Source organism: Myiozetetes cayanensis, unplaced genomic scaffold, assembly GCF_022539395.1.
Source record: "Myiozetetes cayanensis isolate MyiCay16 unplaced genomic scaffold, myiCay2020 scf22, whole genome shotgun sequence".
Taxonomy (NCBI): Eukaryota; Metazoa; Chordata; class Aves; order Passeriformes; family Tyrannidae; genus Myiozetetes; species Myiozetetes cayanensis.
In genome coordinates, this window is record NW_026087434.1 from 1,008,786 (window position 1) to 1,029,137 (window position 20,352).

The 20,352-nt window shown below is 63.9% G+C and overlaps 2 protein-coding genes across 6 annotated transcripts; both read right to left on the bottom strand.

Moving 5' to 3' along the window:
* Positions 1-3,108: 3,108 nt before the first annotated feature.
* On the bottom strand, positions 3,109-15,792 carry CEP131 (centrosomal protein 131). 4 transcript variants are annotated; one of them, XM_050319480.1, is made up of 27 exons: positions 15,615-15,791; positions 14,055-14,247; positions 13,316-13,401; positions 12,388-12,502; positions 12,154-12,272; positions 11,936-12,049; positions 11,669-11,836; positions 11,219-11,336; positions 10,321-10,437; positions 9,522-9,693; positions 9,301-9,401; positions 8,995-9,177; positions 8,455-8,646; positions 8,202-8,339; positions 7,693-7,818; positions 7,497-7,613; positions 6,550-6,579; positions 5,972-6,074; positions 5,512-5,707; positions 5,188-5,295; positions 4,947-5,064; positions 4,700-4,774; positions 4,471-4,613; positions 4,015-4,192; positions 3,747-3,889; positions 3,451-3,511; positions 3,109-3,373 (listed from the first exon to the last, which is right to left on the bottom strand). In XM_050319480.1, exons 2-27 carry the CDS (start codon positions 14,223-14,225, stop codon positions 3,305-3,307), a joined length of 3,261 nt encoding a protein of 1,086 aa, XP_050175437.1. In that variant the 5' UTR covers positions 14,226-14,247; positions 15,615-15,791; the 3' UTR covers positions 3,109-3,304. The 4 variants fall into 4 exon arrangements, with proteins under 4 accessions (XP_050175437.1, XP_050175436.1, XP_050175439.1 ...); XM_050319479.1 differs by having other exon boundaries at positions 8,455-8,649; XM_050319482.1 differs by lacking the exon at positions 6,550-6,579 and having other exon boundaries at positions 15,615-15,792.
* A 339-nt stretch (positions 15,793-16,131) lies between these two features.
* On the bottom strand, positions 16,132-20,132 carry TEPSIN (TEPSIN adaptor related protein complex 4 accessory protein). 2 transcript variants are annotated; one of them, XM_050319131.1, is made up of 13 exons: positions 20,075-20,132; positions 19,808-19,973; positions 19,455-19,546; positions 19,262-19,355; positions 19,100-19,167; positions 18,933-19,005; positions 18,783-18,854; positions 18,433-18,633; positions 18,188-18,359; positions 17,804-17,917; positions 17,596-17,674; positions 17,382-17,516; positions 16,132-17,126 (listed from the first exon to the last, which is right to left on the bottom strand). In XM_050319131.1, exons 1-13 carry the CDS (start codon positions 20,114-20,116, stop codon positions 16,668-16,670), a joined length of 1,767 nt encoding a protein of 588 aa, XP_050175088.1. In that variant the 5' UTR covers positions 20,117-20,132; the 3' UTR covers positions 16,132-16,667. The 2 variants fall into 2 exon arrangements, with proteins under 2 accessions (XP_050175088.1, XP_050175090.1); XM_050319133.1 differs by having other exon boundaries at positions 16,134-17,126; positions 19,808-19,880; positions 20,075-20,120.
* Positions 20,133-20,352: the final 220 nt, after the last annotated feature.

Consider the following 20,352-nt stretch of genomic DNA (forward strand, 5'->3'; position numbering starts at 1 on the left):
TGACATTCCCGATTCCCATAGCAGGGGAACATCCCACAGCTTCACACACAGCCCCCAGCAGCTCCCAGCCCAGCCTGGCAAAGCTGCAGCCACCAAACCCACCCAGGACCCAGGCTGGACTTTCCTCCAGGGTCATGGTGGGACAGTCCCGTCCCTTCCTGTCCCAAGCCATTCCCAGGACCCCCTGTCCAAGCCCTTGGCCCACCCCTCGGCAGGCTCAGCTTTGAGCACGGGGCTCACACATCCCCACCGTTGGTTTGAATATTTTAAAGCCAAATTTTGCGTACACGATCAATTTTTTACAAGCCTTCAAGCCTGCACAGAACAGCACCACGCTGCACATGTCACGTTGCCACAAATAGATACAGGCCTGGAAAAATTACCGGCTGCTGGGAGAACAAACATGCTGGAGCCAGCTTCTGCCTTCTCCCGTGCCTCTGCATTTCTCTGCCATGGAGCAGCTCTGACCCACACAACCCTCAGGCCCTTCTGCCAGGGGTAGCAGGGGACTGCTGACCCCCCATCACTCATTTTGGTGACCCCCAGTTGGGAGGCTGGCACGGGCACCCCAGTGGCCCCCACCAGCTCCCCACAGGGTCCCTGATCCCTTCTGGATGTGTAAAGGGCCACATTACCACTTGTGGGACCCCCTGAGCTCCACCATTCGCCTTCCCTGGCCCCAGAGCAGCCAAGCCAATGTGGCACCACCCCAGCATGGTGCTCAGCACCCTGGATGGGGGGATTTAGGCTCTCTTTGGGCTGGGGTGACACTGGCACCCACTGGAGTGGTCACAGTGCTGTGGGAGCGGGTGGGCACGTGCCAGGGGGCAGATTGCACAGCCAGCCCTGCCCCATGTGCAGCACCGGCTGAGTCACATCCAGGTGGGATGCAGGGGGGCGGCTGTGCTGAGCCCACACCAGGCACCCACCCACCCACACCAGGCACCCACCCCCCCCAACATTCCAAGGACACGCAGCCAGTCCCAATGGGGGTGAGAGGAGGATGAGCTCAAGGCCTTCCCAGCACTGGGAAGGGACAGCGGGGGCTTCAGAAAGCAGGAGGGGATGAAATCACCTGGCTGTTGTGTTGGGGGTGACAGCCCTGGAACCCAGTGTCCCTTCCTGCCCGTGTCTAGGACAGGTTGGAATGAAGACTGGGATGGGAATGAGGATGGGAGGGGAAGGAAGATGAGGATGAGGGTGGGATGGGATAGGACAGAACAGGGATGACAATGAAGATCAGGGAGGAATGGAGGTGAGGATGGGATGGGGAAGAGGACAAGGAGAGGAGTGGAATGGGGATGGCACTGCAATAAGGATGGGATAGGGGGATGAGAATGGAGTGTGTGCCTACCCAGCTGTGCTGGGCCACCCTGCCTGCCATCCTTGTGAAGACCCAGGACCTCCAGCCAAGCTGGGACCCCGAGCACGGCAGCCCCATGCCTGGGCACCCTCCCTGCCCGGGTGACACCCCCTGTAGCTCCATTTGACACGTCCATGAGCAGCCTTGAGCCACGTCAGGGTCATCCAGATGCACTGCCTGCCTGTGCCCCTGACATCCCAGACTGAGCAGTGCCACTGCCATCGCCCCAATTAGCAGGAGAGATTACAGATCCTTCCCAAGGGAAGATTACCCTGTTTGGATCCTGCCACTTGCTCCGGCTTCCTGGCTGCTTTGTCTGGGGCGGTAGCTAATCCCCTCCGGGGCAGACGCCAGCTTGAGCCGCGATCCCCGCGCGGCGGCTGCCAAAAGCCCCCTGTGCTCCTGACCTCCTTCCTGGCCCAGCGGCCACGGCAGCCAACGGGCTCCCTCATCCCACCTAATCCGGGGGATCGGGGGGAGAGGGGCTCCTTAACTGGGGATCAGAGCCTGCAGGGCCCCACGGTCACCGCCAGCCTGGCTGAGTGCCCGCTGTGCCAGGGCCCGGCAGGGACAGGGACACAGCTCGTGCCACATGGCCGGTGCTCCCGCGGGACCTCCGGGGGGTGGGAGGTGGGCACAGGCACAGGCAGCCATCCGGTGAAAATCCGCATCCCCGTTATGCAACGGCGCTGATTTATTCATGCCTGAACCGGGCACTGGCCTAGAAATTAGCCCTGGCAATCTGGGGAGGGGCCGGAGCACACGGAGCTCCGGGGCGGGAGCAGGGCCAGGCACAGGGGACACCCCGGGACTGCTCACCCCACAGTGGCGATGCCAGACAGGGCTCCAGGTCCTACACAAGGCCCACAGCCCCCTGGATGAGCAGGGAAGGGGCTGAGCCCCCTCCTCCCACACCAAATTTCCCTGAGCAGGAGCTGCCAGCACAGGCTCAGGATGGCCCACGTGCAGGCCATGCGGAGGTCAGAAGTGGAGCTCAGGAAACTCCTTGGAAAAGCAACAACAGCGGGAAGAAGCGCTTTCCCGGGATGAGTGTTCCAGCCTGACCCAACAAGGAGAGGGGAACAGAGACTGGCATGGCCACGGCTCTGCTGAACAGGACCCAGCAGCACCCACTGCCACTCGTGCCCCCAGACACCCACATCATGGGAGCAGGGATAAGGGGTTTCCAAGGGGCTGCCTTGGGATCACTGCCCTGGGAGCTGCAGCCAGGAGCCCACACCAGGACGAACACAGTGCCAGGAAGTGGCCGAGCTCCTCTGCAGCTTCCTGTAGGGACAAAGGGTCCCCCTGTGGCTCCATGTGACTATGGGGGCTCTGGCAGCGCTGCTGTGGGGCAGGGGGAGGCCCCAGCCAAACACAGGGACATATGGGAAACATCTCGGGACTCTGGGAGGGACCAGGACCAGGCTGAGTGGCTGTACATTCCCAGAGAGGAAACAGATGCCACCGGCCCAGCCCAGGAGTTTCCCAGCCCTGTCAGGGGGTGCTGAGAGATCTGCAGGTAGCAGAGGCTGTGGGATCACATCCTGCCCTGGCTCTGCCTTCCTGCATCCTCCTGGATATTTCAGTTTGGAAGGGGAAGCAAGGCACAGAGCAGGGAGCCAGGCACCCTCGGAGCAAGGGATGGTCTCGGGGTGCAGGAGTGGCGTAGGGAGGGTAGGAGCGGGCACAGACCTTGCAGAAGAGCCAGCCCTGGCACTGACACGCACAGTTACAGAACCAGCTGTAGAAACCAGCACAGATTTATTGTCAGAACAAAACTCCCGAACATCTAAAGGCCACCAAGTGTCCCGGCATGGCCACGGCACCAGGACTGGGATGTGGAGAACGAGGGCTGAGGGAGGGCAGAGCCTGACCCTGACCCTAGCCCCCAGCAGCCCCCTGGAGCACCCTGGCCCCGCTCCCTGCCCGGCAGGACGGTCACTCCGTGGCCAGCTGCCGCTGCTGCTCCAGGAGGGATTCCAGCAGGTTGGCTCTCTGCATGGCTGCCTGCAAGGGAGCACATGGGGAGCTCACAGTGCTGGCAGGGCCGGAGCCAGGGGCAGGGCGGGGGCTGCCCCACTCACCTCGTACTGCTTCCGCAGGCTGCTCACACTCTCCTCCTTCCTCTGCACCGCCGACTTCACCCTGCACGGACACTGGAATGAGGACCCCGACCCCAGAGCCCAGCCCCAACACAGGGCTGGGCCCTGTCCAGGGAGTGATTTCAGCCCTGGGGAGTTCAGCCATCACAGGTCTCGTGTGTGCCAAGGCAGAGCCCTCAGGAGCTGACAGTAATCCTGGCCAGGGCTCCTGCCAGGGAGGGATGCAGATGGAGCTGCACTCCTGTAGCCCTGCTCCTGCTCCACCCGGGCTCCCTCACCTCCTGTGAACTTCCTCCAGCTCCCGGTCCTTCTCCCGCACCAGCCTGTCCAGCTCCAGGCGCTGCCGGGCCCTCAGCTCTGCCATCTCCGCCTTCAGCTGCGCGTTCTCCTCCTCCATCCCCACCAGCTTGTCCACGAATTCCTGCAGGATCCCCTCGGTCAGGCCGCTGTGCTCCTGGGCCAGCTGGTCCTGCACCGGCATCCAGGCACAGGGCAGCGGGGTGAGGGATGGAGTCAGGCAGGGCCCTGGCTCTGCTCCTCGCCCACCTTCCGGATCTCCTCCACCTCCTGCTCCTTGTGCTTCAGCAGGCCCTGCAGACGGATGCTCTCCCCTTCCAGCTCGGCCAGCCGCCCCTTCAGCTCATTGCAGCGCTCCTGCAGCTTCCGCTCCGACCGCTCCAGCTCCTGCAGCTCCACCTCGTACTTGTCCCGGATCCTCTTGATCCTATCGGGAGGAAGGCCAGCCAGTCTGGATTATCCCAGCACTGCAGGGGTCATCACAGCCCTATCAGTGTGGCAGGAGGGACCAGGGCACAGCAGCAAGGGGGATCTGCCCCACGGGAGACCAGGGCTGTTTCCTCAGGTAAGAGGCAAACTTCATCCCTGCAATCCACTCCTCTCCCTCCAGCTGCTCCAGAGCTCGCTGGAGAGATGTGCAGGGGACAGGGAAACGGGACCAGCCTGCTGAGGACCTGGCACCTCCCTCCTCCCTCTCCCCCTCACCTGTTCTCTGCTGCCCTCTCACACTCCTCCTTGGCCAAGGACGTGTCGGCCTCCAGGCGCTGGATCACCAGCTCGATCTCTTTGTCCCTCTCCTTCCTCATTTCCTCCCGCAGCTCCCGCTCCCGGGAGAGCAGCCAGGCTTCCTGGGGATAGAGATGGAAAACGTGGCCTCAATCCCTTTCAGAGCCCACAGGTGGCACCTTTGGACAAGAACAGCTTTTGCCATAACCTCCTTCTTCACGTAGTTGGCCTCCCAGGCCTGCTTCTCCATCTCCAGCTGGTCCTTCAGCACCTTCAGTTCTGCCTGTAAGACAGGAAAACAACAGCTCAGCCCTGGCAGCATCCCACACCAGCTGGGAGCAGCCCCTGGCACTGCAGTACAGGGCTCCATGGTACCAACACACACGGGGGATGGTAGGATGGTGCCAGCACCCAAAAACAGCCACTCAGAGCCCGGAGGTGAGGGGAAACCAGACCTGGTGCCGCCTCTCCTGCTCCTCCCTGTCCTTGGCGTTCTCCTCCCGCAGTGCCCGGGTGAGGGCCGAGCTGTTGGCCTCCAGCTGCCGCCGCAGCTCCTCCACCTCTGCACGCTGCCTGCACAGACACAGCTCCCAGCGTCCACACCAGCACTGGCCCTCTGGCCACAGCAGCCTGACCCAGGGAGCCCATCCCCATGGCTCTGGGGGTGCCCCCAGCCCTGACCCCCAGCCCGCTCACCTGGTTGCTTGCTGGCTCAGCCGCTCCTTCTCCTCGGCCACCTCGGCGTAGAGCCGGCGCCGCTGCTGCTCCAGCACCTGCTCCTCCTGCTCCAGCTGCTGCTCACACCTGAGGGCAGAGGTGCTCTCAGGGAATGGCCTTCCTGCTGCCTCTCCGCCCTGCCCCATCCCATCCCCTCCATGAGGCCGGAGGATGCTCCCAGCTCGGTGCCATCCCCCACCTGGGCTGGCGGGAAGGGACTGCTCCCTGTGGAGTTGTGAATATTGGGAACCCACCAGCAGATCGGTGCTGGACATTGCCCTGGAGCCGTGACCCCCGACCCACCGCTGCCGGGCCCGCTCCTGCTGGCTCTGCTCCTCCTTCTGCCGCTCCAGCAGCCCCCGCAGCTCCTCCGCCTGCCGCCCGTAGCGCTGGGCCGCCCGCTCGTCCGACTGCAGCAGCTCGGCCTCATGCAGCAGCTTCAGCTTCCGGATGTCCTCGCGGTGCTTGGCCATGAGCTTCTGGATCTCCGGCTCCAGCCCTGGCACAGCAGGAAGGGCAGTCACGGCTCGGCCCCGTGGCTGCCTGGATCCCAGCCCTGGGGGCTGCGGGCACGTGGGCTCGGCCCAGGGGCTGGCAGGAAAGGGGGGTGAGCGTGGAGGGGTGCTCTTGCCCTGTGGCACCTGCTCCACCAGAACCAGGGAGCAGAGACTGCCCACACTGAGGAACTCTTCTCAACCCTTCCTGGACCAGCCCAGAGCTGACCCCAGCACCTCCAGTCGCTGCTGAGGGAACCTGCCCATACCTTTCACAGTGATCTCTTTGATCTTCTTGGTCTTCTCCTCGATCCACTTCTCCCGTCGCACTTTCTCCGTTGCGCTCATCAGTTCCTTCAGTTTCTTAATCTCCTGTTTGGAAGCAAAGGGGAAAAGTTTCGAGAGAAGCTGGGAGAGAAAACCCCCAGGAGCCTGAAAGCCGGGTTGTTGGGAAGGAAGCTGCAGGGAAGAGCAGAGGGCCAGGGCTGCACAAGGACAATCACACAGCCCCGGCCAGGTGTGTTCACCCAGCCCAGAGAACCGACCACACACTCTCCCAGTGCATTCCCCTCTCTCCAGTGGGATGGTGGGAAGAGTAAAACCCTTAGGAAAATGCTCACTGGCCAAGAGATGAGAGCAGGAGGTGGAGAGGAGAGGGGAGCCGGGGGCTGCCGAGGGTCTCTGCATGCAGGGCAGCCCATCTGTCCCTGTGTGGTGGTGCTTTCCTCTCCAGCCTTCCCTCTCCCTGCCATGGAAGACCCTTTGGCAAGGGCTGGAGCAGGGCTGGAGCAGGTCAGGGCACGAGAGCAGAGGGTAGGACACAGAACAGAGCAAAGACCGTGTTTACCTCACAAAAGGGGCCCAAAGTGCGCCAGACCTGGGGAGAAAGAAAGGAGGGGATGGAGAGAGAAGGGGAATCATGGGGGAGAGGAGAGAGGCAAATCCACACCGCCGTGTCTGTGGGATCCACGGGCAGGGCAGAGGTGGGCAGGGATCTGTGGGGGTGAGGAGAGGCACAGCCCAATGGGCAGGGCCAGGACAGCCCTGTCTGTTTGGGTGCTGGGTAGGGCAACAGCCCAGAGAAACCCACCCAGGTCTCTTACTGTTGCTCACACACCTCATGTTCCACTCTAGTCCTATTCCATTCAGCTCCAAGAGCACCCCTGCTCCTGGCAGGGTGGCTGGAAGGCACCCAGATCCAGAGGATACAGGTACAAATTCCTCCATGGCATCGGGTTTGTGCCAGTGCTGGTTTTAAGCAAAAAGGGCTGGAGAATTCTCACACAGCCAAAGCACAACCCACTGGTCACCCTCAGTCTGAGAGAGCTCTGCCCACAGCAGGATCATGGAAATCACAGAATGGTTTGGGTTGGAAGGGACCTTGAAGTTTATCCAATCCCATCCCCTGCCATGGGCAGGAACACCCTCTACTATGCCAGATAGCTCAGAGCTTCATCCAACCTGGTGTTGGATGCTTCCAGGGATGGGGCAGCCACAGCTTCTCTATGCCAGATGTGTGCAAAGGGTCTCTCCAGGTAAAGCCTGGGAGTGAATGCTGTCCCTTGGTCAGTGCCACGCTCCTGGTCAGCAGAGGACAGGAGCCTCTTGGGGAGCCAGGACAAAGCTTTGTGGTGACAGGGACCTTCTGTGCACAGGAAAGGGCTCCTTGGCGTGACCAGGCCCTGTCATGGTGACAGAGACCGAACTGCTCTGGGCAGAGTCCCCGTTGGAGCCAAACCAACCAGCTCTCCCTCAGCACCAGCACACACGTCCCCCCCTTCCCTGTCCCCTCACCAGCTCGTGCTGCTCCTGCATCTGGCTGATCTTCTGGCCGTATTTTTGGTCCACTTGTTTCAGCTCCACCACCACAGCCTCACACTTCTCACTCAGCACTTTCTTGTCATCGAGGAGCTGGGCAGGGTGAGGACAGGGCATCAGGAGGGTGCAGCCACCCCAGCCCCTGCCTCCAGAAGCCTGGCTGAGGCATTACCTGGTCGATGAAGGCCAGGTGCCTCTGGATAGCTGCCTCATACTGCTCCCTCTGCAGCCTCAGCTGGTGGCTGAGCTCCTGCTCGGTCTGTTTGACGTGTCGGTCGGTGAGTTCCCGCTGCTGAGTCTGTGGGGGAAGGGGGGAAACAGCCACCAGACATTAGAGGGAGGAGAGACACCATTCCCAGCACATGTACACGGAATAACTGCTGGATATGGAGGCACTGACGGGCTAGGGCAAGGAGGGACAGAGGCAAACCAACCCCTGCTGCTCACACCTCCCACCCCTGTCACCAGGAACATCCAGACCCCTGTGGGACGGAGGAGAAGGGAGTTCAGTCCAGGTCCTGACTAGAAGATCTTTAAGGTCCCTTCCAACCCAAACCACTCCATGATTCTACGAAATCAAGGGACAGTCCCACTCAGAGACCTGATTGTGTGCTTCAAAGCCCCAGCCCCAAGAAGCCCCTGGGAGGCTCCTGGCCCTGGCTGCCCAGCAGGCTGACCCACCAGGGCTGTCTGCAGCAGGCTGATGGCTCGCTTCTTCTCCTCCACTTCCAGCTTCAGCCTCATCATGGAGTTTGTCACCTCCGTGGCAACAGCCGACACCTGTTCCACATGAGCCAGCTCCTCTTCCAAGAGGAAACTCTGCCACAGCAGAAAAAACGTAACTAAAAGGTGGTGGAACCACCCAGAAGGAGGACAGGGAGAAGGGGGATGACTCCCACCAGGGTCCCACCACCTCTCCAGCACAAGGACTCACCTCCCGCCGCGTGGCCGAGGCAGCCGACCTGGGCCTCTCCTGTTCCGACCTCTCCATCTCATCCAGAAAGCTGATGATGCTTTGGAGTTTGGCCTCCGAGAGCAGGGCCCCGTCCTCAGGGACCCCCGGCGAGTGGTTCAGCTTCCCAAACTTCTCCAGGTTATCAGCAGTGAGGGAATTGGAGCTGGGCTCCTGCTGGGAATTCACCATGGTGAATGAGCACCCAGAGGAAAGCTCAGAGAAGGGGTGCTGGCTCTTCTCTCCATGGCTGGAGCCCAGTCCTCCCACTGTGCCCCACTAACCAACCTCAGCCTCGGCTAAGCCTGCTCCCACCACAGCCCTTGCTGCTCCTTGTGGATTCCCAAGCCCTGGCTGCACCAAACGAATCCTCCACCCCCAGGCTCGCTCCTTCCCCTCCAAACTCCTCCATCAGCCCTTCAAAGCTCCCCCACCACCCTCCCCAGCGGTGACCCAGCTGTTTCTCACCAGGCAGCTGTTGCTGTCTGAGGCTGGACACACCCCCCTCCTCCCTCAGCTCACCCTGTCCATCCAGGCGTGTCTGTCCTTCTTGAGGAGCTTGGGCGGGGGCAGCAGCTCGGGCTCCTCCTCCAGCAGCCGGAGCGTGTCCAGCAGCTCATTGAGCGTGACCTTGGATGGGGCTCTGCTGCCAGGGGTCACCGCTGTCTCCAGGTCCTCGTTACCTGTTTCTCTGGAGCTCAAATCCTATGGGAGAACACGCCTTGCAGGGAGAGTTTTCTGGGTCTCCCCAGAAGCCAGCGAAGGCTCCAAAGGCACCCTGGCAGAGCAGCCGGTGCCAGGAGCCCCAGGGGGCACAGCCAGACCCACCTGCAGCTTGTCCTCTGCCCCAGGATCCTGTGAGGGCATGGAGCCGAGGGCTGTGAGGCCGCTTCCTTCCGGATCCACAGCTGCCAGGTGGGAATTGGGCTCTGCAGGACCAGGCTGTTGTCAGGCACTCACCACAACCAGCCCCGGGAAGCAGCTCCCTGGAGCAAAGAGCTCCTTCCCCCTCACTCCCAGAGCCTTGGGGATGTGCCAGAGGGACTCACCGGCGTTGTTGGCTTTGGTGAGGCTGCCGGCCGGGCTGACGTTCCTGGCCGAGGCAGGTTTGGCACCAGGCTTCTTCTTGGGCACCCTCCTGCTCTCCTTCACCAGCACCAGCTCTTCTTGTGCCAAGCACTTGGTCTCCAAGGCCTTTTGGGCCCTTTTCTGGTGCAGCTCCTGCAGGGACAGAGGAGCCATGGGTGTCCTGAAGATTTGGGAAGGCACAAGCATGTGTTTGCAAGGCTGTGGCAGCGTTTTGCCATCCTCCAGCTGCTCACTGCTGTGTCTCCCCCAGTAACCCCCCCCGACAGAACATGATTCCAATTAAGGCAAAGAGAATTTGGGGTTTAAAACATCTCCAGCTCTACTGCCAGCTCCCTGCAGCCTGTGCCAGCCCCATCTGCACCACCAGCTGCAAGAACAGGGCGACAATGACGTATTGCTTCCTGCCAAGGGGCACGGAGGGGAGCTTGGCTCCTGAGGAGAGTCCTGTTCCTAAGGCATGCACGTCCTTGGCCACTCCAAGGAGCTTGGAGTCTCCCTGTCTCAACATGGTCACCGTTTTCCTGGGAACTAGACGGGAACCAGCACTGCCTTCACAAGCTCGGGCTGAGCTGCCAAGGCTTGGCAGGAGCACAGCAGGAAACTGCTCTGTGGCATCTCCGTCTCCGGAGGGAGCGTTCCATTTCCAGGGCTGGCTCTGATCCTGCCTCGTGCCAAGGCCCTGGAGATGCACAGAGGCCTCGCCAGATGCTGCCAACACAGAGAGGCGCACAGGCCACGGCGGGCTCGCCCTGTGCCCACCTGGATGGCCGCGCGCCGCGCCAGGCGCGCCTTCTCCTCTCGGATCTTCCGCCGTTCCTCGTCCTTCCTCTCCTGCAGATCCAGGATATTCCCCTCCTCCATCCGCTGCTGCCTTTCCTTCCAGAGAGGAGGGTCAAAAATGTTAGGGAGAGCTCTTCACCACTCACTTCACTGAGAAGAGGGAGGGGGCACCCACACCTGAGGTCACCCCACATCCAGGTCCTCCATCCTCCCGACCTGCCCTCTGTGCAGGTGAGGAGCCCTCGGAACAGCTCTGCTTTGGAGCAGCTCATTTTCTTTAAATACTCAGTGCAATTATTATTATTATATCATCTGGGTCTGCAACCACTGAGGAGATGAGCCTTAAAAATAGACTCTCACACGCCAGAGAGACGGAGCTTTTCGTTATTGGGATAAATAATTGAACAAAGAAACACAAATAGCTGCAGTGCCGTGTCAGTCTAATGAGCCGCCTCGTTAGGGATTCATTAAGATGAGCTCAGACAGGGCATTCCCGATCCAGACCATCGGAATTGAGGGAGATTTGTGCTGCTCCTGCCAGCACCTGCCTGCTCCCACACAGGGGGCTGGGGGAACAGAGTTGTGTGGTGCTGAGCCCCTGGGCCTGAGTTCCTGCTGGAAGCAAAGCCAGGCTTTCCCTGGACACAGCCAGCACAGCCCTGTGGAGACAGGATCCTCCCTGGCTCTCTGGACCATGAGGGACTGACTGGATGCAAAGCCAAACCGCACTCGACTCCCCCAGCCCTGGTCTGGTCACTAAAAGGGACCCAAATTCCCCACTGATGTGGCAAGTGGGACAGGAGTGTTAGAGGGGTCTGGGCTACAGGGCACAGGACAGGACCGACCCCCTTCTGGCAGCCACCAGGACAGGACCCACCTCCCTCTTGGCGGCCATCAGGCGCCCCAGAGCCGCCGCTGCCGTCCTGTGCCGCTGCGCGTGCCGGCGGTACCAGCGCTGGATGGTGACAGCAGCCAGGTTCACCTGCTGGATGAACCTGTGGGGACAGGGAGGCAGGGTCAGCACGGCCCCAGGGCCTCCTCGGGCAGCACCGACCCCTCTGGCCACAGCAGAGCAAAGGTGGCTCGTCCACAGCACCAGCACTTCTGTGCCCTCACCCCCCAAATCAACGAGGCCTTTTCCCAGACTGACTTTTAGGGTGGGAGGAACTGTGCCTTTGATGACACCCCAAAGCACAGAGCCAAGGCACAGGGAGGGTGAATCAGTTGCTAAGGGGGCCCTTCCCCAATATGAGGCCCGTTGGACAAGAACAAGCTCCACTGGAGCTCCTCACATCGCCTGGCACTGTCCTCCTGCCTCTCCTCTCACCTCTCAGCCTCCTCCTCGGTCACCTCCCTCCTCCTGGGAGTGCTGCTGCTGCTGCTGCTGCTGTTGTTGTTGCGGGTCATGATGTTGTTGCTGGAGAAATTCTTCTGAGACTTCACGAAGCTGCCGCCACCTTCGCCGTCCTCGTTCGAGGTGGCTTTCACGACGTTGCTGGGACAGAAGGTGAAGCTGCTCAGCCCCATCCTGTGCCACCCAGACACACGGCCCCGGGGCCAGCCTGGCACTGAGCCAGGACCCCACCACACTCACTTGAGGGAACTGGGAGCCTGGTTGGAGCTCTTGGGTGCGGGGCCCTTCTCGGCCGTGGAGTAGTTGTTGTGCACCATGGTGGTGACGCAGTTGCCCATCGCGCCCTTGTTGCTCCTTGTGTGGAGAGAAGAGCAGCGTCAGGACCAGCCCTCTCCCCTCTCCAGGTGCTTTCCCAGGGCAGTTCCTCCCACCCCCAGCCCCAGCAGCCCCTCTCCCACCTGTTGTTGGCAGTGAAGTTGGCAGCCAGCAGCACAGTGGCCTCCTTCCTCCTCATGCCCGGGGGTGGCTCCAGGCCGTGGGAGCCGGAGGGGCCCGGGAATGCCCGGGGCTGGTCATCCTGCCATGGAGTCAGCAGGAATAAGTGCCAGCAAGCACCAAACCCACCTCCTCAAACACCCCCCAGAGCACAGAGCCAACCAAGCCCACCCACCCCCTGAGCCCGCTGTCCTCACCAGGATGTTCCACGTGGTTTTCTTTTCTGGGGAAGTTTTGCTCAGACTTGCTAGTTTCCTTCTTCCTCCTGCACCGCTCTCAAAGAAGGCCAGGAAGTCTCCTGTCTGCTCCGAGCTTTAGACAGAACGAAGGAAGGCAGAGAGGAGAGAAGAGGGGTTTGGGATAACTCACAGCCACAGGACACACTCTGACCATGCAGGGCACTCGGATGCACTCCAGTGTGACGTGAGGGAGAAAAAGGGCTGGAGAATCCTTACATGGCCAAACATATCTATGAACGACTCATTTTTACACAGAGCTTTGGGCTCCAGGGTGGTGTGCAGTGATAGGGATGAGCACAGACCAACAGGAGAGTAGAAAATCCCAGTTCAGAGGGCACTGGGGACAGAGGGAAAACTTCTGTCTCCTCATACAGCCTGGAGAATCCATGAGAGGCTATTGGAATAGAACAGTCCCATCCCTTGGAATTAATGGAGTGGCTTTTGCGACAGACACAGAAACACAATTTCCCAAAATAGAAATCCTTCCCTGGGAGGGTGGGAAGGCCCTGGCACAGGTTGTCCAGAGAAGCTGTGGCTGCCCCAGCCCTGGAAGTGTCCAAGGCCAGGTTGGACGGGGCTTGGAGCAACCTGGGCTGGTGGAAGGTGTCCCTGCCCATGGCATGGGGTGGGACTGGATGAGCTTTAAGGTCCCTTCCAACCCAAACCATTCCATGATTCTGTGAAATCCTAAACAAGGGACCTCCCTTCCAAAAAACCAACCAAATAAAGCCCAGACCTTGGTTCTCCAAAGCCAGGTTCAGGGTGCCTTGGATGTGCACGATGGAGCTCCATGCACATTTTGGAAAGGCTGTGGTTCCCCCACAGACCCAGGGAGGTCACACTCCCGGGACAGACAGACAGACACCCGTCCCTGGCTGGGCTGTACCTGTGTGTGCTGTTCACCCGCTGGTTCACCTGGGTGGTGCTGTTGGACCTGCGCAGGTTGTTCATGGCCCGGGGTCCCCCATCCTCCTGCGGAGCACAGGGAGCAATCCAGCTCAGGAGCAGCACGGCCAGGCTCCCTGGCAAGTCGGGCAGCCCAAAATAGGCAGTGGTGTTCCCCTCACCCCCCTCACACAGCCTGGACACGGAGCTCCCGCTCTCCCGGGGCTGCCAAGTTCTCCTTGAGGAGCGGGCAATGACACCTCGCTCCGGCACTGCTGAGCCAGCAGGAGCACGTTCCTTAGCACAAGCTCCCAGGAACCAGGGCACAGGAATGCTGCCAAGGGATTACTCAGCACAGAGTGCAGACTCCTCGCTGCTGGAGCCCCACAGAGCCCAGCAAGTACCTGGGGCTCGTTCCCTCTGTGGAACCCCCGCTCAGCAAGGCTCCGGCACAGCAGGAACAGGGTGCTCAGTGAGGGGCAGGGTGGGCCTCAAATCCCAGCAGGAGCTTGCACGAAATGAGGAGTTTCCAGATGGAAACTGGTGCAGGAAGGCAAGGAGAAGGGAAGGGAAAACGGGGCAGCCTGATGCTCCCTGGTTGCTTTTCTGCCCGTTGGAAAGCCCCGCACACAGACCACGAGCCGGGCGGGTGGTGGGGGAACCACACTGAGACACATCCCACGTCCCAGGCACACCCTCCCTGCCCCTGGCACGGGGTGGGATGAAGCACTGGGGCTCACCAGAGCGTTCCTCTTGGGTTTGCCCTCGGCGGTGACGGACACGGAGCGCGCCACGAGCCTGGCGGGGGAGGCGCTGCCGGGGCGGCGCGACAGCGGGGCCGGCAGGCCCGTCAGCACCAGGTCGGTGACACCGGAGCCCTGCACGGACGAGCAGCTGCGGGTGCTCTTCATGCTGGATCACGGAGGAGGGGCCCTGCAAGCACAGAGCAGAGGATAGAGGCACAGAGCACGCAGGGGCTGCAGCTCCCACAAACACCGGCACACTGAGCTGGAACCGCTCCCAGCCGGGACAGGACCCTGCCTGTCAAACGACCCCTGGCACGGGCCTGGAGAGGCTCCAGGTGAACCCCTCAGTGCCTTCACCCCTCGCTCCCACTGTCCCATGTCCTGCTGACCCGTTTATGGGCTGGGATCCCAGCACAGGACAAGGGAGAGGAGAAAAGCCCCACTCCCCATCCAGGCTCCTCCACCCCACACAGACCGGGGCTGCCAGGGGAGCTCATGGGGAGGTTCAGTCCAACCTGCACCAGGCAGAGACACTGAGGAACCACCTGGGCAGCTCCCAGGGATCCTCCCTGCACAGAGTGCTCCCAATCCCTGCCAATCCCTTCAGAAGTGCCCGTGCCCTCCAGGGGGACACAGGGAGGGCTGTGCCCCCTCCCAGCTCAGGAGGCAGCACATCCCCCCCTCTTCCCCTCTACGTCCCCCAGCCCCAGTGCTGAGCCAGAAGCTGCCACTGTTCCAGGCAAACACCACATCACTTTATTTCTTTGTATTTATTACCCAAACTGCCCCCAAAGCCTAAACCCCCTCTCCTGGCAGCTCTGGATTTCCACCCTCCAGGCTCCACCACAGCCCTTGGCAATGTCTCAGGCTCCACAACACAGGGAAACAAACGGCTCTCATGGAAACCACTGGGCTCACAGGGGGAAAACAGAGCTCAGTCCCAGAGCCCAGGCCCAGCACACCCACCCAGAGCCCCCCAGGCTCCCAGCCCAGACCCCCAAGCCCCTGAGACCCAGACCCCTCAGGCCTGAAGACCCAGGCCCCACACGGCCCCCGCTCAGGACGCAGGTGGAAGCCCTGGTCCCTAAGTTCCCACATCCCCAATCCCCTCAGGATCACCCTGGTCCCAAGGCCAGGCCTCTCAGCTCCCAAAGTCCTGACCTCCTCAAGATCCCCCACTCCCAAGGCCCAGGGCCCCCCAGGAGCCCATCCCAGCTCACAGAGTCCGAGCCCAAGCTTCCAATAGATCCAACCCCCCTGGGACACCCGGGGCCTGGACTGCTCCCTGGGATCCCAGGACACCCAGCCCCCCATGGTTCCCCCTTCCATATCCCAGACCCCTCCCAGGACCCCTCCCCAGGAGACAGGCAGCCCCAAAGACCCAGATCCCCCAAGAGACCCCCAAATTCCACGTGCCCAAACTCCGAGCCCCCGTGGCTCCCAGACCCCTCCAGGACCCTCCAAATCCCAACCCCCAGAGCCCAGGCCAGGCCTGCATCCCTCCAAGCCCCCCATCCCCATCCCGACACGCCGGCAAGGATGGGCTACACGCACCCAGAGGCGGAGGAGCCCCGCGGGGCCGATGCAGAGGGTGAGGGGCCGGGGGTCAGGGCGATGCCGGGGGTCAGGGCGGGGGTCAGGCCGTGTCCCTGTCCCTGTCCCTGTGCCGGCCCCCGCGGGCCCCCCGGGCCGCCATTAACCCCCAGCCCCTCACCCACGGCCGCGTCCGGCCACGCCCGCGGGGCGGAGCCTTCAGCCAGCAACCAATGGGGAGGGAGCAGGGAGGCGGAGAAAGAGACGTGATTGGCTGAGGTGAGGAAGGGGCGGGATAATGGAGAAGGGAGGGGTTTGTGCAGGGCCGGGGCTTGGGGAAGGAGCCAATGAGGGGAGAGAAGGGCGGGGTGCAGGTAAGGGGGCGGGGTCTCGCAGAGGGCGGGGCCTGACCCACGTGGGCGGGGGGACAGTGATGGGGGTACTGGGGGGGCAATGGGGACACTGGGGGGCTCTGGGACAGGGGGAAGTCATGGGGCTACTGGGGGGCCCGTGGAGAGAGCTGTGGGGCTACTGGGGGAATGTGGGGCAAGGGGGATGCTGGGGACCCTATGGGGAGCTGTGGCTGTGGGGCAGGGAGCTGTGGGATTCCTGGGGGGCTGTGGGCAGGGAGGGCCCCTGGGGAGGAGGGAGCCAAGGGCAGAGCTCCAGCAGAGGCGCAGGAAGAAGTCACACACTGCCAGACCCGAGGGGGGGGTTTATTGGTGGGTCCCGGCCCCACAGGGACGGCACCTCCTCCCACCTCAGCCCCACAGAGCCTGGGCCGGAGCTGGGGCTGGGAAGGAGCACCCCATGGCCATGCCAGGGTACCCAGAGCACCCCCAGCTCAGCCCCAGGGGTTTCTGAGCTCCTCTCCAGCCCAGAGGAGAGAGAGGTGCCAAGGCCAGGCCCCTCTGCCCACCCTGAACATCAGGGACAGGGCCGTTGTCACCTGATGGAAGCCCCGTGTCCCCCCAAGGGACCCTTTCATGCCCCATGTCCCTCTGAGGGACCAGGACACCACAGGCCCCGCAGGGAGGGGGGCTCAGCCCCACAGCCCCTGGGACCCCACAGCAGCTACATGTTGAGGAAGGCGAAGGCCGAGGGCTGCCGGGGGCCCTCCATGTCCGTACCCATGTCCGTGCCCGTGTCCGTGCCCGTGTCCTGGGGCTGGGGCAGTGTCTGTGGCTGTGCCAGTGGTGACTCTGTCCGGATCACGGCACCAGGCCGGGCCACCAGCTCCATCCCGGCGAACAGGGACAGCCCTGGGGCTGCCGTGTGCCCCCCCGGCCCCATCCCCCGGCCCTGCTGGCAGGGACACGGTGGCACTGCAGCCCCGGGGGGCTCCGCTCCCGCCCCCAGCTCCTCTCCGGGGGCAGGGGGGGCCCCGGGGGGTGGGCTCAGCGGGGTCAGGATGCTCTCGCCGGCCAGGGCAGGGCAGTCCATCAGCAGGTCCCCGGCCGGGGGGGTTGGGGAGGGGCGCAGGGCCCTCGGGGAGGGCTGGGCCCGGCACAGGGCCTCGAACTGCCTCAGCATCTGCGGGAGGGGCAGGAGAGGCCAGGTGAGAGCGGAGCGGGACAGGGGCCTGGCCACGCTGTTCCCAGGCACAGGGACTCTCCCCAGTGTCCCCATCACCCCACCCGGGCTCCCTGCTCCCGGGAGAGGCCACCAATTCCCCCCTCTGGGACACACATGGAGCCATCCCCAAGAGCTGTGTGTCTCCTGGACGGGGAAGCCGGTTCCAGGAGCCCCCTGCTCCGGGACTGGGCACAGGGATGTCCCCAGAGTCACCTTGGTTGCCCGGTTGGCCACAGGCCCGGGGCTGCCTTGGCTGAGCTGCTGCAGGTGCTGCCGGGTCACAGCAAAGATCTGCTCCGGAGAGAGCAGGTCGGAGCAGCCGAGGGCGGACAGGGCGGACATGGATCTCTGCGGGAAAGGGGAGCGTGGCTGAGCTGGGCAGCCCCCAGAGCCCCCAGCCCCCCTGGGGGGGACAGCCCATGCTCACCATGCGGACGCTGTCGCTGGGATCCTCCAGAGCCCGGCCCAGCAGCTCCAGCACCACCTCACAGTTCAGGAGCCCACACCTGGACAGGGAGGGAGATCACCCTGTCCACAGCCCCTCCTCACCCCTCCCCACTGCAGGGATCCAGGCCCAGGCAGGGGGGTGGGAAGGGCTCAGGGTGCCCCCAGAAGCCCCCAGCTCCAACACTTACTCCTTGAGGAAGTGCTGAGCCTCCTCCCTGGTGAGGAAGACCCTGGCCCCGCGCGTCAGCCCCGACACCAGGCTCACCTCCCGCCGGCAGTCACCGGGGCTGTCAGCGTCCACCCTGCAGGGGACACACCTGCTGGGCACAGGGGACACCTGCTCCCCCCTCCTGGGGTCTGGCACAGACCCAGCACCCCCCCAAGAGCCAGGGACCCCCCACCCCTGAGCAGCTCTGCACACGCAGGGCTGGGAGGCCAAATATCCCAGGAGGAACAGCCGGCAGCACCAGGGCAGCGTTCCCGGGGATGCCCCTCACACAGGGACAGGGACACAGACAGGGGAGCTCCCTGGGATGGCCCTGGGAGCAGGGGAGCCCCCCAGCCCCCCTCACCTGTCGGCACAGTGGCTCAGCTCCCGGCTGGCCCCGGAGCGGCTGTCACTGCCGGATTTACTGCCCGAGTCCGAGGCGCGGCTCCGCTCGTGTCCCTGCGAGGATTCCCGGGAGCTGTGCCCGCTGTCCGCCTCCTCCCAGCCGCCCCCGGCCAGCCCGGGCTGGTGGCTCACTGCAGGGACAGCAGTGCTGAGCTGGGGTCCCCGAGACCCCAGGGAGGGTGGGGACCCCCCGGCAGGACCCACCTCTGGACCCACAGGCTGTGGGGGGCGGTGGGGGCAGCGGGGCTGGGTTGCCACTGGGGGAGGGGGCTCGGACAGGCTCGTAGGTGTCCTCAGGGAGGTCCCCCCGGGGCTGCCGGGGCCCCCCTGGTGCCGGGAGCACGGCCTGGGCCACGGCCTCGGCCGCTCGCTGGAGGCTGCTCAGCAGGGCCTCCCCCGTGGAAGCTGCGGAGAGGGGGGGTGTGAGAGAATCCCGGGCTCCCAGGCTGGGGGAGAGGGGTGAGGAAACCCTGGGAGCTCTGGGAACAGGGCACAGAGTGCCCCCCAGGGCCCTGGCACAGCTCCAGGCAGGGCACAGCCCGGGCAGGACTCACCGGGGCCGCTTCTGTCACCGCTGAAGCCGAACCCCTGCAGGGAGCCGCAGGGGCTGGGGCTGGAGCCCATCCCTGGGGACACACAGGGACACTCAGCGCTCGAGGTCCCCCTGGCTGAGGCTCCCCGGGGGGCTGGGGGGCTGCACTCACCGGCGGGGGCCCGGGCGGGCAGTGCCAGGGGCTGCGGCAGCGGCGCATCCGAGAAGAGAACGCTGGCCAGGTCCTGGGGGATTGGCAGAGGGAGGGAGGGAGGAGTGTGGGCAGCGCTGGGGACCCCCAGGGTGGGGTTGGGGCTGCCCTGCCCCCCCGGCACCCACCTGTGCAGCCGCCCGCACCTTCTGGTTGAGGCTGTTGCCGTGCAGGGGGTCGGGGGGCCCGGAGAACACTGCGGACACACGGGGGGAGGGATGGGGGATGGACCCTGCTGCTGCTGCAGCCCCCAGGGTGTCCAGCCCCCAGCCCCCAGCCCAGCCCGTTACCCGCAGCCTCGCGGATGAACCCCGCGTTCCTCTTCAGCTGCAGCACGAACTGGGGGGAGCCCTGGGAGCAGGTGTGCAGCAGGATCTTCAGCACCTGGCCCGGGGCACAAGGTCGGGTCAGGGGTGCCCCCCAGTCCCCCGAAGGGGGGGTGGTCCAGCCCATCACCTGCCGGTGCCCCCGGCACGGACCCACCTTCAGCTTGACGTGGCAGGAGCTGCTCTGCAGCCGAGTGAGCAGGTGCTCCAGCAGGCACTGGCTGCTCCCGGGGGACTCGTGGGAGATCTCTGCGGGGATGTTAGGGATCCTGCGCCCCCCAGCCGCGATCAGGGAACACCAGCAGCCCCCGCGATGCCAGGAATTCTCCCCCATGGAATCCCAGCCTGGGCCCACAGCACTGTGGCTGCCCCCACACAGCTCCGCAGGCCTCCCGTGCCCACCACGGCCTGGGGCAGCCCCGGGACCCCCCCGCAATGCCCGGGGACCCCCCACCTGCCCCAGGGATCCTCCCGTCCTCCTGGGACCAGCCCCAGCCCCCCGAAGGATACTGGCGATCTCCTCGAACAGGTACCCGGGGCAGGGGGTGTCGTCGTCGGCCGTGCCCCGCAGCAGCACCGGCAGCTGCGGGAGGAGAGGGCGACGTGAGAGGGGCCAGGCCCGGCCCCGGCTGAGGCTCCGAGGCAGGCCCGGCCCCGCCAGGGCTGTGCGAGGCCGCTGTAGAAGCGAGACGGGGGTGCGCGGCGATGACGTCATTCGTGTGGAGTGACGTCACGGCCAGGGCAGCCCCCCCGACCCCCAAATCCCTCCGTTCTTACCCGGCTCAGGAAACTCAGCCGGTCCCGCAGCGGCGCCGCCATGACACTGGAGCACCGCCCCGCCCGGCCCGCGGCGGCGTCACGGCCCCGCCCCCCGGAACCTCCCGGAACCAATGAGAGGGAGAGACGCTCCTGCTCGAGCAATCAGCAGCCGAGGAGGGCGGGGTTCCGCGCGGAAAGGGCCGAATGGAGTTGACGCCGGCGGGAGACGGGAAGTAAACAACGGGCATTTACACCAATCAGTGGGACCAATCGCCGGAGAGACCAATCAGAAGGGG